General features: G+C 34.2%; 1 protein-coding gene across 23 annotated transcripts in view; it reads left to right on the top strand.

Annotated features, from left to right (window-relative positions):
* TENM3 (teneurin transmembrane protein 3) overlaps nt 1-8,763 on the top strand; it is a 660,890-nt gene extending 652,127 nt beyond the window's left edge. For all 23 annotated transcript variants that reach the window (XM_087936357.1, XM_087936356.1, XM_087936366.1 and 20 more), the window contains 2 exons: nt 1,686-1,816; nt 4,300-8,763. In XM_087936357.1, the coding sequence (XP_087792483.1) occupies nt 1,686-1,816; nt 4,300-5,055 (887 nt within the window). In that variant the 3' untranslated portion in view covers nt 5,056-8,763. The remainder of the gene's footprint in view (nt 1-1,685; nt 1,817-4,299) is intronic.
* The last annotated feature ends 6,981 nt before the right edge of the window (nt 8,764-15,744 follow it).

The raw sequence follows: 15,744 nt of genomic DNA, 5'->3' as shown, positions 1-15,744 counted from the left end.
TAATAAAGTACAATTCTCTACTGTTTTTGTTAAATTACATTATACACATATGTCACCTTGGAATTAAAGTATCTGATAGCAATGTACTATACTCTTTATATGAGTAGGAATATACTTTATTAAGATAAAAATGTATGTGTATTCTACCTTACTTCAGATGTGAGAGGTATACACAGTTGGGTAAAATAGTACATAATTATATCATTTTTCTTAATTAGATCTGTCTGAGATCTTGTGACTATAGAAAGTACTCAGGATGATCACTTTTTTCCCAGGGAAGAATTTCATTGTAGCCAATGATAGATGTAGTGACTTAATAGACAATAAGACTTATCAAAAATCCTCATAATAGGCCTTATTTCCTGTCTCTATAGAATACTTTACTTTGAGGATTCAAAAGAAAATGGGGTTTTGATGTTTCCGTTTGTCTAAATGGTTACTATGGCAACAGTTTATGTCTGCAAATTTATTGTATATTACGAGTGGAGTGCTATTTTGCCAGATGGCCAATACATCAAGGAAACATACTAGGATTTCTTGCTTGCATGATAACACCTTGGATCTTTAAAAGGAAAGTTTTCCAAGCAGTCATGTGTCAGTGGGAAAAATAATGTGCCAACATTCTTTCTTTCTATTTATGGTTGTAGGTTTATCTGTAGTTTAAATAATAGTGCTTTTTGATTTACATAGCTCTGCTACGTTTTCAAGTACTTAACAGAAAGGCTTTAAACTAAGAAATCTGGTATTTTAATGTTTAAGCATTTTTGTATCCAAAAATTTAATTCACAATATACTTGTATTTTGCTGATAAATATATATTTGGACACCATTGTATTCTTTTGAAATTTCTTTCAAAGAAATGGATTCAGTTTCATTGTAAATCACTTGAAATATTAATGCCAACTGCTTTCAGTATCTAAGAACTATGTTTCCCTTTTTCAGAATGAATTATTTGCATAATTTATTTACCTAATTATAACACAGCTATATGATTCTACCATATATTAGAGAGAATCATGCTACTCGTACATTCCTGCTTAATATATCTACATTGCAGTAACATTTAGGAATAAATCGCAGTTGCACTGTGGAATTATATAATTGGAACAGAAGGCCAAATATATTCCAAATTAGGATCTTTAAGATCTTATTAATTCACTAAAGAGGCTTTTTTGTCTAAAAGATGTCCAAATACTTTTTTTTTTTTTTTTTTTTGCAATAGTTGTGATCACATGTTCATAGTATCCTGTAGTTTCTTTTGTTCGTCATTGTCTTGCAATAGTTGAATTCATGGGATGTGAGGATCTAGTGCTCTCCCTATGTTTATTAAGTAGACAACCTTATATTCATAAAGAAATTACGTGGATCACATGGAATAATCTATAGTATTAGTCACTCTGATCCAAAGAATAATAGATTATTGTTTCAGATTATTTTGGATTGTATAAATAGTGCATTTAAAAAATAGCTACCTTACCTCACTACCTTTCTTTCTCTGGGTCATTGGTTGTATAGAAATGAGGACAACTTTTAAACAAATAAACTACAGCCCTGCCATGGGTTTTCTCCTCCAAATATATTTTAAAGCTCAGAACATTATCCAGTTCACCAACATTCATTCAAATTATTCAATCATGTTGAGGGACCTGTGACTTTTTCTAACTTACTTTATAATTGCTTTTTAGATGTTAACAGTTGGCTGGTGACATTTGGTTTTCATCTACACAATGCAATTCCAGGTTTCCCCGTGCCTAAATTTGATTTAACTGAACCCTCCTATGAACTTGTGAAGAGTCAGCAATGGGATGATGTACCGGTAAGAAAAAAATAAGGAAAATTAAACTGCAACAAAATATAATAAAAGATTCTATTAGAGTATTGAAAAATTCTCAGAGGCATACATTGAATTTTTAAAAAATTAAAACATATTGTAGAGATGTTTCTTGATACACTTTTGTCCCAAACTATATAACAGATGTTAATTCTGTAAGGAATTTTTTGTCCAATAACTTAAGACTATGCTTAAGTTTAGCATTTTTTAAACTGAAGTGAAAGGGAGGAAATGATTAATCAATAAATAATAGTATTTTAAAATCCTTTTTTTCTCCAAATTATGACATTCCCAGTGGAAGCTATAGAGATTAGATTGATAGCAGCACCCTGCCTCCAGGCTAAAAGTGAACAATGTAATAAAAAATAGAATGTGAAAGAAACAGAATAACAGGTGACATAAATTATGCATATTGTACAGCAGTACAATTTTACTTGTCTTTAATATTAACCATGTTTTATATGTGAAGATAAAATATTGAATATAAAATCACTCCAGGTAAAATGCATTACATTATATAGAGCCCAAACTCTATAAAACTCCTTGTTTTAAGAATATATTGCCAAACAGAAGTATAAAACTAAATCATTTACAAAAATTTATGAAATGTAAAATAGAAAATTATATGTACCATTTAGGAAAATAGCAATTATAAATTTTATTCAGAAATCAAAAATCCATTTACCCACAAATTCTCAGTACCAGAAATAAATGACAAATGTTAAATAGCTGTTAACCTTTCAGGTGTATTCCGAAGAATCTCTGACTTACCAGGCTATTAAAATAGTCAAAATAATTTCATGTTACATAAATCCAGAAACATTGTGTTGATGTTTTTGGAGCAGAAATTTTAGTCCTATCATTATAAAAATAAGTATAATTTCTTTTCTCTATATACAAAAACTAACATAAGCGATATGAAAGATTCATCCAGGGCCTTTTCCCAAAATGGATATTAAATCTTGGGATGAGTTATCTGATGTATTTACTTAATATATTTGAAGTTCTAATGTAAAAATGTTGTAGAGAAAACTGCAACTTGCTCCTATTGTCCTTCTTCTCATAGCTCATTTCTTCATTTTGTGAGTTCTCTCAGATCTTGTTCAAGATCAAATACAGTATAGGCAAAATGAGATAATGAAATCATTGATCCCTTTTATTGTTGGGGCCATGCACACCAGTGATCCAACATGCCTGTTTCCCTGTTGAAGTATGTAAAGGGAGCACAAAGACACAGTGCAGTGTCGAGAGAATGAAGGAAGGCAGACCCCCAAAAGCATTATCATAACAGTGGACAGGAGAGATTAGGAGGGAATAAGTACAAAATAAAGTCACAAAAGAGGATACAAAAAAGGAAATAGAGAAGAAACTCACAGTGTATGCATCTGCATGCATATTTAAAACCTCTGAAAGTCCACCAGCACTGAATGAAACTTTCGTAGCTTAAGCCCTCATAACAATTTAGAATTGAACTTCTATTGTGACATGAATATTCCAAAATAAACCTTTGTATCCTACTTCCTGCTAAATCAAAAGCAAGGCAAAGGTTTTGAAATTAAAGATGTAGTACATTTAAGCCAGTGGAGAAAATTATTTCACGGATCTACCAGTTGAAAATGCAGTGTATTACTATGAGATAGATTAGAATAAAGAGATAGTAGTAGTCTAAAGCTACTACCACATCCCATTGCAGCCCCAGGGTACAGACGCTGCTCTCCTGTAGCGAAGTTTATCACAAGTTTCTGCATCTGGTACATTTAAGATATGAAAGTTCAGAGATTTCAGGGAGGAACTTACATTGCCTTTCTGGATAAAGTTATAGCATATAAGAATTCCTGATAGTAAATAGATAATATCAAATATAATTGAACCAAATATATAAGCAAGCAAAAAACTCTCATGGCAGACCTCCTTTCATTTCTGCAATGAGGAACTCACTAAAGGAAAGCGCTAGAAAATTACTTATAGGAATACAGGTAATAATTATTTTGGCAATTATTTACTTTATAAGTATGCATCGAAGAGGTCTTTGTTTTTAATTCTTTTAGCAAATCAATTTATTGCATTCATCTTTCTATCTGGACAATATTTTATTTTTGTACTATTTCATGGTATGTAAATTAACATAATAAAGACTGATATAAAAAAAGGTAGTGAAGCGTAGCATTCAATGTTTCTAATTTTATTTTGATTGGTTAATCATCACAATAAGGAATAGTTTGATTAACTGAATTTTTCTTTGGAGTGATTCAGTGCTACTTTTTAAACTTCTTAATCGAAAATGGGAATAAATATTGAAAAATATCAAGCAACATAGAACTTATAAGAGTGGAATCCAGTCTGCGAATTCAATTAGCTACAGCAGTGTCATTGTGGCATATCATGTTGTCAGCTGCAGGCACCATGCCAATAAATGCTTGACTGTTGGAATTTATAGGCTTGTAAAAAAAATCTGTTCTTGTTTTCAGCCGATTTCTGGAGTGCAACAAGAAGTGGCAAGGGAAGCAAAGGCTTTCCTATCCCTAGGAAAGATGGCAGAAGTCCAGATCAGCAAACGCAGACCTGGTAGTGCGAAATCCTGGTTGTGGTTTGCAACTGTGAAATCTTTGATTGGAAAAGGAGTAATGCTTGCTGTCAATCAAGGCAAAGTACAGACGAATGTGCTTAACATTGCAAATGAGGATTGTATCAAAGTGGCAGCTGTTCTAAATAGTGCATACTACCTGGAAAACCTGCACTTCACTGTTGAGGGAAAGGACACGCATTATTTCATTAAAACCACTTCACCTGAGAGTGACCTGGGCACGCTGAGATTGACGAGTGGCCGGAAGGCACTGGAGAATGGCATCAATGTCACAGTTTCCCAGTCCACCACTGTAGTGAATGGCAGGACTCGTAGGTTTGCTGATGTTGAAATGCAGTACGGCGCACTGGCTCTTCATGTCCGCTATGGCATGACACTTGATGAGGAGAAGGCACGGATATTAGAACAGGCTAGGCAAAGGGCTCTCTCCAATGCCTGGGCCAGAGAACAGCAACGAGTGAGAGATGGAGAGGAAGGGGCCAGGCTATGGACAGAAGGGGAAAAGAGGCAACTTTTGAGTGCTGGAAAAGTTCAAGGATATGATGGGTACTATGTACTCTCTGTTGAGCAATACCCCGAATTAGCTGACAGTGCTAACAATATACAGTTTCTTAGGCAAAGTGAGATTGGAAAGAGGTAACACATTGGTTGATCTTGGCCTGCCAAAGAGACGGACCCTGTGCCAGTGTCTTCTAAGAGGGGAGACCAAATAGTTTGCTGCATTATTACTTGAGCCTAAATATACATCTTTGCTCAGATTTTTCTGTAGCACAATCTGAATGGACTCTACAACAAAGGGAGAGCCTTCCAGAAGAATGATAATATTAAAAACTGGAGTTGTGTTTTTTCTGAATGACCTTAAAGGTGATCTGCTTTAAAGAATATGTTTACATATGCATATCGCTGCACTCAAGTTGGACTGAAAATACTAAAAAGAAAGATCTAAAGAGTTTCCAACTGGCTGATTATTCCAGTAATTAAGAAAGAAAGCGATAACAGTGTTTCCAAATATTACTAAATTGTTGACTTTTGCTTACAAGAATTAGTCTTTTTTCCTCCTCTTCTTTCTCCCCCTTCCTCCTCCTCTTTTCTCCTTCTCACTCCCTTTCTCTGCCTAGGATGTGGTATATAATCTCTGTTCATGTTAAGAGGGGAACAAGACTCTTTGTGTATGGACACCCCAATGGCTTTAACAGTGCTGCTTTTTGAAAGGACAAAGGCACAAGCAATTTATTCTACAATCAAAATTTGGTAATGGATTTTACGGTGATCATGGGGTTTACCTTGGGGAAAATGGCAAATAGAATTCTTGTCACAGAGAAGCAAAGGAAGCTTGATTTTTTTGTAAATTATGTGAGACAAGTTGTTTATGGATTTTTATATGAATTACAATTTACTGTACATCAAATATTAGTCTCAGAGGAGTTAATTTATGTAAAGTGTTTAAAAAAGTTTATACTTAAATAAAATAATAAAAATATGCAGTGTGTGAATTTTTTAAAAGAATTGCACATTTTATTATGTTATAGCTGTACAGTATTAAGAGTTATAATGTAGAGATATAACAGTGTACAACAGTTGAATAGAAGTGTTAATATTTTTGTATTAACTTTAACATTGTATGTTTTTCTCTTTGGATTACTTCTGAGAAAGGATGGAGAAATCACAGACTAGAAGGAAACGGAGTTGCCACTCTTTTTCCTTCCCCTCCCTCTCTCTCTCCCCCCCCCCCTCTTTCTCGCCCTGGCAAACATGGTTTCATCAGTCGCTGCTAAAAAGAAGGAAGAACAATTCAGCAAGACTCATTTGTTATCATAAAAGACTTTTGTAGGCTGGACATGCCTTGTTCTCTTTCAGAGCTCAAGGTGTAATTATTCTTTTTACAGCTTTCTAATGTGTGCGGTTTTTTAAAAAAACATGGAATGTAAAGCTTTGTTATGTCATAAAAGGAACATTTCCATACTTCCTTACTGGAGTAAACTTTAAAGGAGTAAATTCCTTTGTGGGATTTATTTTTGATGAATAAATTTAGGACTGCAATCTCAGATATTTAGTGGTTTATGAAGACAAGTTGATGCTGTTCTAAACATACAGGATTGGTTCTCACAATATGCTTAACTGGGTCAGCTGGAAGTCAATTATATCATGGAAATACGGTATCTGGTGAACCATGTGGGAATTTATAAACATGGGGATGATTATCTCTTGTCTTCTGAGGATTAGGCATCATGCCATAGAAGCCTCATAAAAGAGGGTTTTTTAGGTAGTTTCTATGGATGTTTTCATAAATGCATTCCTTAGACACGGGAGAATGAAAAACAAGCCAAAAAATGGGCAGAAAATAAGTAAGAATCTGCCCATGATGACACCATGACATCATTATGGGGGTGGGTTTCTTACATTTTTAGTCCAACTTGCAAAGGACAGGATAAAGAAACAGGGCTACCAGCCATCCTGATTGTTGCCAATGTGTGCTGGTGAGAGAGCAATAACAGAGTTGCTTGTGTCTGGGAACTTGTCAATCTTTGATTTGTTTAGTTTTGGTTTTCTGTGTGTATGAAAAAGATATACTTAATTTTCTTCTGGAAGAAAGAAAAAAAAAGAATTCTATCTGGGGATGTTAAAAAAAATCCAAGAAATTGATAATTTTAGGATAGTATCTAATCAGCATTTGTGGGAATCATAATGTTTAAGACTTGCCTATAAAGACACGTGTTGGGCCTGAGATGTGGTCATAGAAGAATTTAATGTAAACCATGTATAATTTCCTTAAACCAGATTATATAGTATCAGATCTCTCCTGTTGAATACCTGAAAACAGCAACCAAAAGGAATATTTCTGGATAGTTTCTAAATATATCTCCATCATTGATAAAATCCAGAATGAAACATAATTTTCATGCCAAATGCCAGCCTCGCAGAGAGTTGATCCAGCACTTTCTTATTAACAAATCAGACAAAATACCTGTCTCAAGAAGTTTAACATACTTTTTCACATTTTTCTAGTTAGTTTGATAGTGCAGAAGTTTGTGTGAAAACTTGAAATGCTCAGCTTCCATTTAAAAAAAAAAACCCTTCAGGCACAAAAAAATATTGGCAGTTTCTGGTAAACCTCTTAATGGAAAAATACATTAAAATAATATTTTGATCCCCAATCCTTTTTTATAAGTATAATAATACAACTTAACTTGCAATTGAGCTGAATGTTGCATGATTTGAAAATACATTTAAACTTTTTATCAGTATTAGTATTGCATAATTTATATGTGGGAAGGAAAAAGGAAAATTTCGAAGGTCTAATTTCTCTCTTACATCCTTCATACTATTTTCAGCAGTGTATATTCAAAAATATTATTTATTTGGGGAAACCTAGCCCATTTTCATTTTTCTGTGCTAAAAAATCAAGATAGAAATGCCAGTTAAATACATTTGAAACATGTAAAGAAATTGCATAGATGATTTTTTTTTAAATTGTCTTCTAATTGCTTTCTGCACTGAGATTCTGTAATAGACTTCTGCTTTCATCTACACAGTTTGTATTTTGTCAAAGAATTATGGAATGATCAAGCAAGCCACAGTATTACTTACCTGTGTCTCGTTGGACACAACCTATAGAATAACAATCTACACGTTTAGAACAAAAGAGTTATTTTATTACATTTAAAGCATAAATAAATACTTTGTTATTTTTCAGACAAAAAGAATCCAAATTTAGAAATTAGGATTTTAAAAATGCTGATCAGTGCCATTATTTCGTATCTCAGTTTAAATCTCAGTACAGCCTGTCTATAGTTCTGTTTAATAGAATTGCAGAGGATTTTTTTTTGAAAGCACTGTGTCTTCTATTCTTTTGGATTCATACTGGAAATACAGTAATATGCTGTTCTATAGAAATACTGCAACAGATTTGGTGTATGACAAGTTGGAATAGCACTAAGATTTCTGTTAATGTGTCCTTGTACTTTCACAAATAAACCCAAACATTTATCTGTTGGCTCAAATTGAATGATGACCAATTAACCTTCTGCATAAGTTTTTAGTAGATTTTTTTCATACTATAAAAATATCTGATAACGTTCCTACATGACATAGTGACTGTGGGGAACATGTAAACTAAATAAGTTTTTTAAAATGAAAAACTGTATTAAAGTAATTAGCCTATGGAAATTCAGAGTATTTTAGGCGAAGCCAGTCAAAATGTTTTCATGCAATTTTGAAATGTATTTTTTGTCCAATTTGTATTGTTCTTTTCATTTGCCTTCCAAACTTTACATGTATCCTGAAGTTTTCCACAACTTGATGACTATAGATTGCATCTAGGCTTTCAAATAAAAGCCAAGCCAATGTGTCTGTGTTTAAATTTGTTTTCTTAACTATGTCTGTCAGACATAACTGTGCTGTAAATTTTTTGTTTCAACTTGTAGATGCAAAGTGATCTGATTGTACTAGTATTGGTTTATTTGCTCCACCATTGGGAGTTGTTTCCCGTGCCTTCTGCCAGTGTCTCAAACTGCTAGTTCAGCAAGGCAAATCATGGCAGCGGTCTCTGGAGACGTACTTTACAGAAGCATTAACTTAAGCTTCGCAAATTTTTTAAAAAGACAATGAAGCTGTGTCTCTCATGCTAAAAAATAATAAGATTCATTTAGCTAGCTGATCATGAGCAGAAACCTTTCACTGGGAAGTGGTTTCTTCAATTCCTTTAGTATGTTTTAAGTATAATGATAGCATATTTTTATGTGAATTGGAAGAGGGGCATTACAATATGTCAAGCAACCACAAATCATATTACTTGTCTGCTACACATAACCTTACATATATGCAACACTCCAACAAAGGAAATTAATTCTTCATTTTAAATGGAAAAAGACTGTCAGTGCGCTTATGGCTTTTTGCAAGTAATGAATGATTTCTTAATCATTCCAATTTGTGTATCATTGTAGGATGTCCAGTGTCTAATTATAATCCTTACAGGTAGGTCTGTAACATTAGTTCATATTTCTAAAGAAATATACATCTAAAGAAGTCACAGAAGACAGAAGACATAATTCAATTTTTCCTGATTTATATCATTTATTGTAGATGTCTCAACTGCATTCTATGCCAGCCTTCAGGAGATAACATGAAATAAAATACTGATTTATTTATTTTTAAAAATTACATATTTAAGAAAAAAGTGCAGTCCCAAATGCTAATGGCAGAGATGGTAAAAGTTATATCTATTAAAACATAATTTTATAATATTTCAGCAAAAAAAATGAAAGTTAACAATTGGTTTAATAAGATAAACTTCTTACCAAGCAATTTCCATGCCTTGGTACAACACACCATTCCCAACTCAAAACAGTCATTGGGCTAATATAGTGCCATAAGATCAGTTTAAAAACTCAGAGACTCAAATGGAGGCAAGGAATAACATGTATGAATATATATTGCACTGATTCATGAACAAATTTAATGGTTGTACCTGTTGCACAGATACAATCACTAAAATCAAATGATAACATTGTCAGGGTCGCTTGTAACTAACTTCAGGGTTTTTTTTATTTTTATTATTTTGGGGGCATTTTTAGGGTCCAAGTTAATTCATAAAACTAGATTGGATGTCTTAAGTAGCTTCTGTATAAAAGACTGGGTTCACTGCTTTGGAAATCTAACCCAATCCATGTTTGTCTCACTGCAGTGCCCTGACATTATTTTCACACTTAGCATCAGGCAATAGAAGTATGCTGACCAGCTTATCTACACATAGATTCAGCTCACATTCCATGTCAAAGTCCCATTAGATACTGCAGTTTTCATTGTCCTTTGAGAGGCCAAACCTATCAAATGTGCATTTTAAAAGCATGTTTTTAAGTAGCCATTTTTTAAAGCAGTCCTTTCATTGTCCTTTGAGAGGCCAAACCTATCAAATGTGCATTTTAAAAGCATGTTTTTAAGTAGCCATTTTTGGCAGACAGTACAAGAAATGGAAAACCTTCCACACGCTTTCTGCATTCTGACACCAACAACAATCAACAGCACAGGTACTGATTGCAACTATCTGCAGTTGTTTTGTTAGGGAAAGGGGTTGTTGTGTTTTGCCAATTAAAAAAATGTGTTAGGCATTAGGGCAACATGGTGATTTCAGAAGGAGCATGCATGGACATAAATGTCACACCTGTTGTATCTTCTTGAATCAAAACCATTTTCATTGGATCTCACTGTTTGAGCTGCATAAATCTAAGAAAGAATGTGGGTTCCTTAAGGAATTGTAATTTGGGCCTGTCAGTAAACCCCAAAACACCTTTTCCCTTTCCCCTTTTGTGTTCAGATTGTTGCACAGCCCTATGGAAGGCATTTAGCCATAAAATGAAATCCCAAATCAGACAATAGGCCAGCTAAATTCTGTGCAACAAGGCCTTCTGTCTGAGAAAGCACTCCAATTAAGTATACTTTTCCACTTAGGGCTCAGTACATGAATCATCACCAGCAGTTATAAACTAGGCATTTGCTTCAGAAGGAAAATATAATTCAAAAAGCTGCTGCAAAGAAGACCACAGTTACAACAAACTGTTTTGATGTTTTTTTCCAAGTTCTTGCACACTGAGCATAACGTTCATACTTTCTTTTCCGTTAAATTTGCTGACACTCTACAAACAAATGCAAAGGTCTAGACAACAAAAAGGAATACTTCAACTATACTTCCTAAGGCTCACAAAAATAAAAATAAAAAGTCAGCTAATTTTTAACCTGACATCTTTAGTTTTAAAGGGGGAGGGGCTTTTATTCTCACTGACCAATCTTCTGAATTTGAAATGTTTGGTAATTAACACTATAAATTGTGCAGGAGTTAGAACAATCAACTTAGCTCTACATGAAGTATTTTTTGTATTTGTATGTTAATCTTCAACATGTAAAAAGCATGTATTTCAGTGCAAAAAAAAAAAAATCAGACAAATTGCATTTTTATAAAAACAACATGAATACAGGTATGGCCATGTTATGTTTTATTTTTTAAAAAAATCCAAACATTAGAAACCTGAGATGTTATAAATCTAGCTTTTAAAACAGGCAGGGTTGGCATGCTCCAGATTCATCCAATTAAGGAGAGTGGAAGTGCCCCTTCTCTGTAGTAGGGGCTTCCCTGTGGAAGAAGGCTCCACTTGAGATTCAGATACTCCCATCCAGCTTGTATTTTGGAGGCTGTGAGAACCTGAATGAAAATGATTGGAAACCCCCCACCCCACCCCACTTTAGGCTGTGCGGATTTTGCTTTTTGCTTCTGTCTGATTTTTATTATCTTTCCATCTTTTGTTCTTGTTCCTTCTTGTATGTTGTATAGTTTTTGTTTTAATATTTTTTCCTTGTGAACTGCCCAGTCATTGGTTCTTTGTGAACCCTAAGTAGCTTTACAGACCTTTTTTTGGTGTGAATATGGAAACACAATTTAAGCATTTTAGACATGAGCAAGGTGCGCTCATATGCACCTCCCACTATGTGCATGTCTCCTCTATAAACAACCTTCCATTTCATATCAGTACAGTAGCAATTCTTCCAGAATAATTCTAACTAGTTTCAAAGAGCACTGATTAAAAATACATCAACTACAGCAGAATATATCTATCATCTATCAATCATCTATATCTATGTACCTATCCTCTATCTCTTCTCTCTCTCCCTCCCTCTCTTTCTCTTGCTAATTGATTGATAATTAAAAGGATCAAACTTACCACATATTTAATATTTGGGGATACAGAAAAAATTGCTTATAGCAGTGAAAAGAGGGGCTGGCACTAAACAGAACAGAACAGAACAGAAGAAGCTTTATTTGTCCAAGTATGATTAGAGACACAAGGAATTTGCCTCTGGTAAAAATGCTATCTGTGTACATGCAAAGCAACAGAGTAATAATAATACAAGGGGGTAGTAGAGAAGATGTGAATGATAATAATAATAGTAATACAGCCATACAATATGAGTAACTATATTTAGGCATAAGACAGTGCTGTGGGAATTAGGTGTTCAGCAGAGTGATGTCATGAGGGGAAATTGTCCCTGTAGCTAGTTGTTTTGGCATACAATGTGCTATAGTGGTATCCAGAGAGGAGAAGTTGAAACAGTTTATGTCCAGAATGTGATGGTGGCCACCAAATGTCCACCAAAATGACCACCAAGCTGTATTTATTGTTAGAAATGCAAACTTGACATTTTTTTCACTTGAGCTATTGAGGGTGAGACTAGGGGCCATTTAGTCATTTACTGGCAGAATACACACATCTTCTAAGAAATGCTTTAAATAAGCTATAGAAGAGCCCAATCTGTCTCAAGGGCTATTAAATTAGTGCTATTTGTAGAGCTGAATCTTGATTAAGATTGTGATGCAAAGTACCAGACAGGACATACTTTATATTTAAAAACCCAGTATAATCAGAGCCAGTTTTCTAAGTCATAGTTTGGTTTTTTTCTCTATTAGTACTTTTTAAAGCCATCCTCCTTTTTTTTTAAGAAAAAAAAGGTTGCGTTTGAAAGAGAGTCATTATTTGTTCTTGTAAACTAGGGTTTTCTGTGCTCTCAAACCAAGTTTGGATCAATTGTTAGACTGATATAAAGGAGAAAGTGATCGAAAATAATCAAAGAGAGAACTAACATGGAACTAGGCAGAATATTCCTGACAGAATAATTTTAATCTATGGAACAACTTGACTCCAGAACTTGTGGGTGTTCCAACACTGGAGGTTTTTATGAAAAGATTGGACAACCATTTGTCTGCAATGTCTGCGGTTTTCTCCTTGAGCAGAGGAGACCTCCAAGGCCCTTTCCAACTCTGTTATTCTGTTATTCTGATTGGACTGTAAATTGGGCAAGACTGAAAAAATATAGTAGCATTGTAACTTGCAGTTATAGATTGTCTCAAAGAATTAGCAGTTGGATCATTTAAAAAATTGAATTGAGATTGTAGACAATTGAGCAAGGCATAGGTTTATGTCAGTCACTACTCACCACTTGGATGAATATTAGCTAGTAGGGATTCATTTTGTTCTATTTAAATCGAGTGCTAACTTATCTACAAGCAGTCAGTGGTTACTCTCTAGACCATGGGTATCAAACTCCCAGCCCATGGGCTGGATGTGACACATGCTGGCCATGTCCACGCCCGGTTTAGCAAAAGGGAAAAAAGTCCCAATACATCACGTGACACTGCCGTGACGACGTGAGTTTGACACCCCTGCTCTAGACAAAAAAAACCCACCTCAGCAAGATGTGAAATCAGTAATACTAACATGTAATCTTGACTAGATCTAGATCATAAAATAAAGGGTTTGTTAAATAAGCATGTATATCATTTGGAGTCAAGAATTTAAATTAAATTTATAAATTAGACATTAGCTGGAGTATTTACAAAATACTAGAGTTGAAACCAAATAATTTTAAATACATTTCTGGAATTTTAGTGAAAAGATTTATTTCAAATTTTAAAAAGAGAGAGAGGAGAGAATATTATAACTCCCAGTCTTTCTGAAAGAGGATTTTTTTTGTTATTAAAATTTATTTTGTAAATATTTATATTTTAGTAAACTGACTTAAAAAATATCATTCTGAAATATAAAGCTTTCAATAATATGTTAATATTAAAGGGATCCCTTAAGAAGAGGGGGGGGCAATTCTTGATTGCTCCATCAGGGTCTTAACTGCAGCTATATTGCACCGTTTAAAATGTCACATATTGAAAAACAACTAGATCTTCAGAGGCTTTATCTTAACATTATTACATAAACATTCCTGTAGTGAATACCAACAAAACATTCCAGGAGGTGAAATTACAAGATCTAATTAACCTGAGACATGTTGGAACAGAAAACTCATGCTTGACCCCCTGAGAATGTGCTGTTTCCATCCTTCATTGAAATTGTCCCAATACAATTTAGTAGGCAATGAAAGCAATGGGTTTTCTGCAGGAATTACTTAAAAACCTATCTGGTTTAATAGAAAATGGGAGTGTTTCACTGGGTTGTTTGCTTTAAAACCACTTGAGAAAATTCTACAGGAGAAACAAAACTGTCTTTCACATCTCTGCCAAAAGATAGTTTTTTCAGTCATAATCCATGTAAGAACTCAATTGTTAAGTGGTCTGGTTATAAGCATTAAATGGCCTCTGTTCCAAATATCAGTACAACCTGAATCATGGAAGCATCCCTAAAATCATCCAATACATCTGAGCTTTCTTGTGCAGAACAATTTAAACTTATCTCTGCCTCTATAGTGGAGCAATTGGATGCACAATTATCCTGAGCCTAAAATATTAAGTAAAAGCATTCCATTTGTTTCGGTTGCCATGAAATCAAGGATAGCTCTTGAAATGTCATTTGTATGGCAGCTCACTAGCTAGCTTAGCAAGTTCTTTGCCTTCTAAAATATTGTGCCTCCACTAGTGGCTTAATAATGCCTTGCCCTTTTCTATCCACTTTCATGTTGTGTTTCTAATTCTTTAAAACACAAAAGGAGAGTATGATTGATGGTAACACCTGCCCAATTTTTACCTAAGTTTGGAGCTAAACTGGAATAAGCCTAATTAATACTTAGGAGAATCCTACACTTTGTGGAAAACTGAGAAAAATGTTGCAGAAAGCAGCATTTCTATATAGCCAAAATAAAAGACAAAAAGAACCAACCGTGATGTGCATGAGAAAAATGAGAAAGTGAGAAATGTTTCCAGCTGAAATGATATTATAGCCATCCTTCTGCAGCTGTGAGGCAGGGAAATAACTAGGAAAAAAGGAGCTTTGAAAATAGGAAGGTGTGAAGAGAGAGAAAAAGAATTTGACTCCCCTCTGTTTGCCATGTATGTTTCCCTTTAATTGCCTCCCAAGATGACACTTTACAGGACTGCAGTGGCAAATTGATTCGGCACACTCATTTGACATAATTACATCTAGTTTAGTCCTGACTGCAGTAAAACTAGTCTCAACACAATGCAAAGAACTGCGACTCTTAACAGCAATTTCCTAAAAAAGTCATTTCTAGAGGTTCTGGCTGTATTACTGCAAGCCTAAATCGAAAATACTGGATATCGTAAAAATATATATATATGTATATAGTCTGTGAAAGCGTGACACACAGACGAACCCAAGCCTGATGATGGCAGATGAGATTCTGCCAAAACGTTGCTACAACTTTAAAAGCACAACTATAATGACGTGGGAAAATACCAGAACAAAGCTGAATACCATACATATAAATACCCGCAAAAACTTAAGAATGAATATATATATGTGTGTGTGTGTGTGTGTGTGTGTGTATGTGCATGTGTATGTATGTATGTGTATATATGTGGATGTATGTGTATGTA

The sequence above is a fragment of the Pseudonaja textilis genome, chromosome 6, assembly GCF_049901715.1.
Source record: "Pseudonaja textilis isolate UNSWEBS1 chromosome 6, rPseTex1.2, whole genome shotgun sequence".
NCBI lineage: Eukaryota > Metazoa > Chordata > Lepidosauria > Squamata > Elapidae > Pseudonaja > Pseudonaja textilis.
Note: the sequence above shows the minus strand (reverse complement) of the source record. Positions and strands in the feature narration are given on the sequence as shown.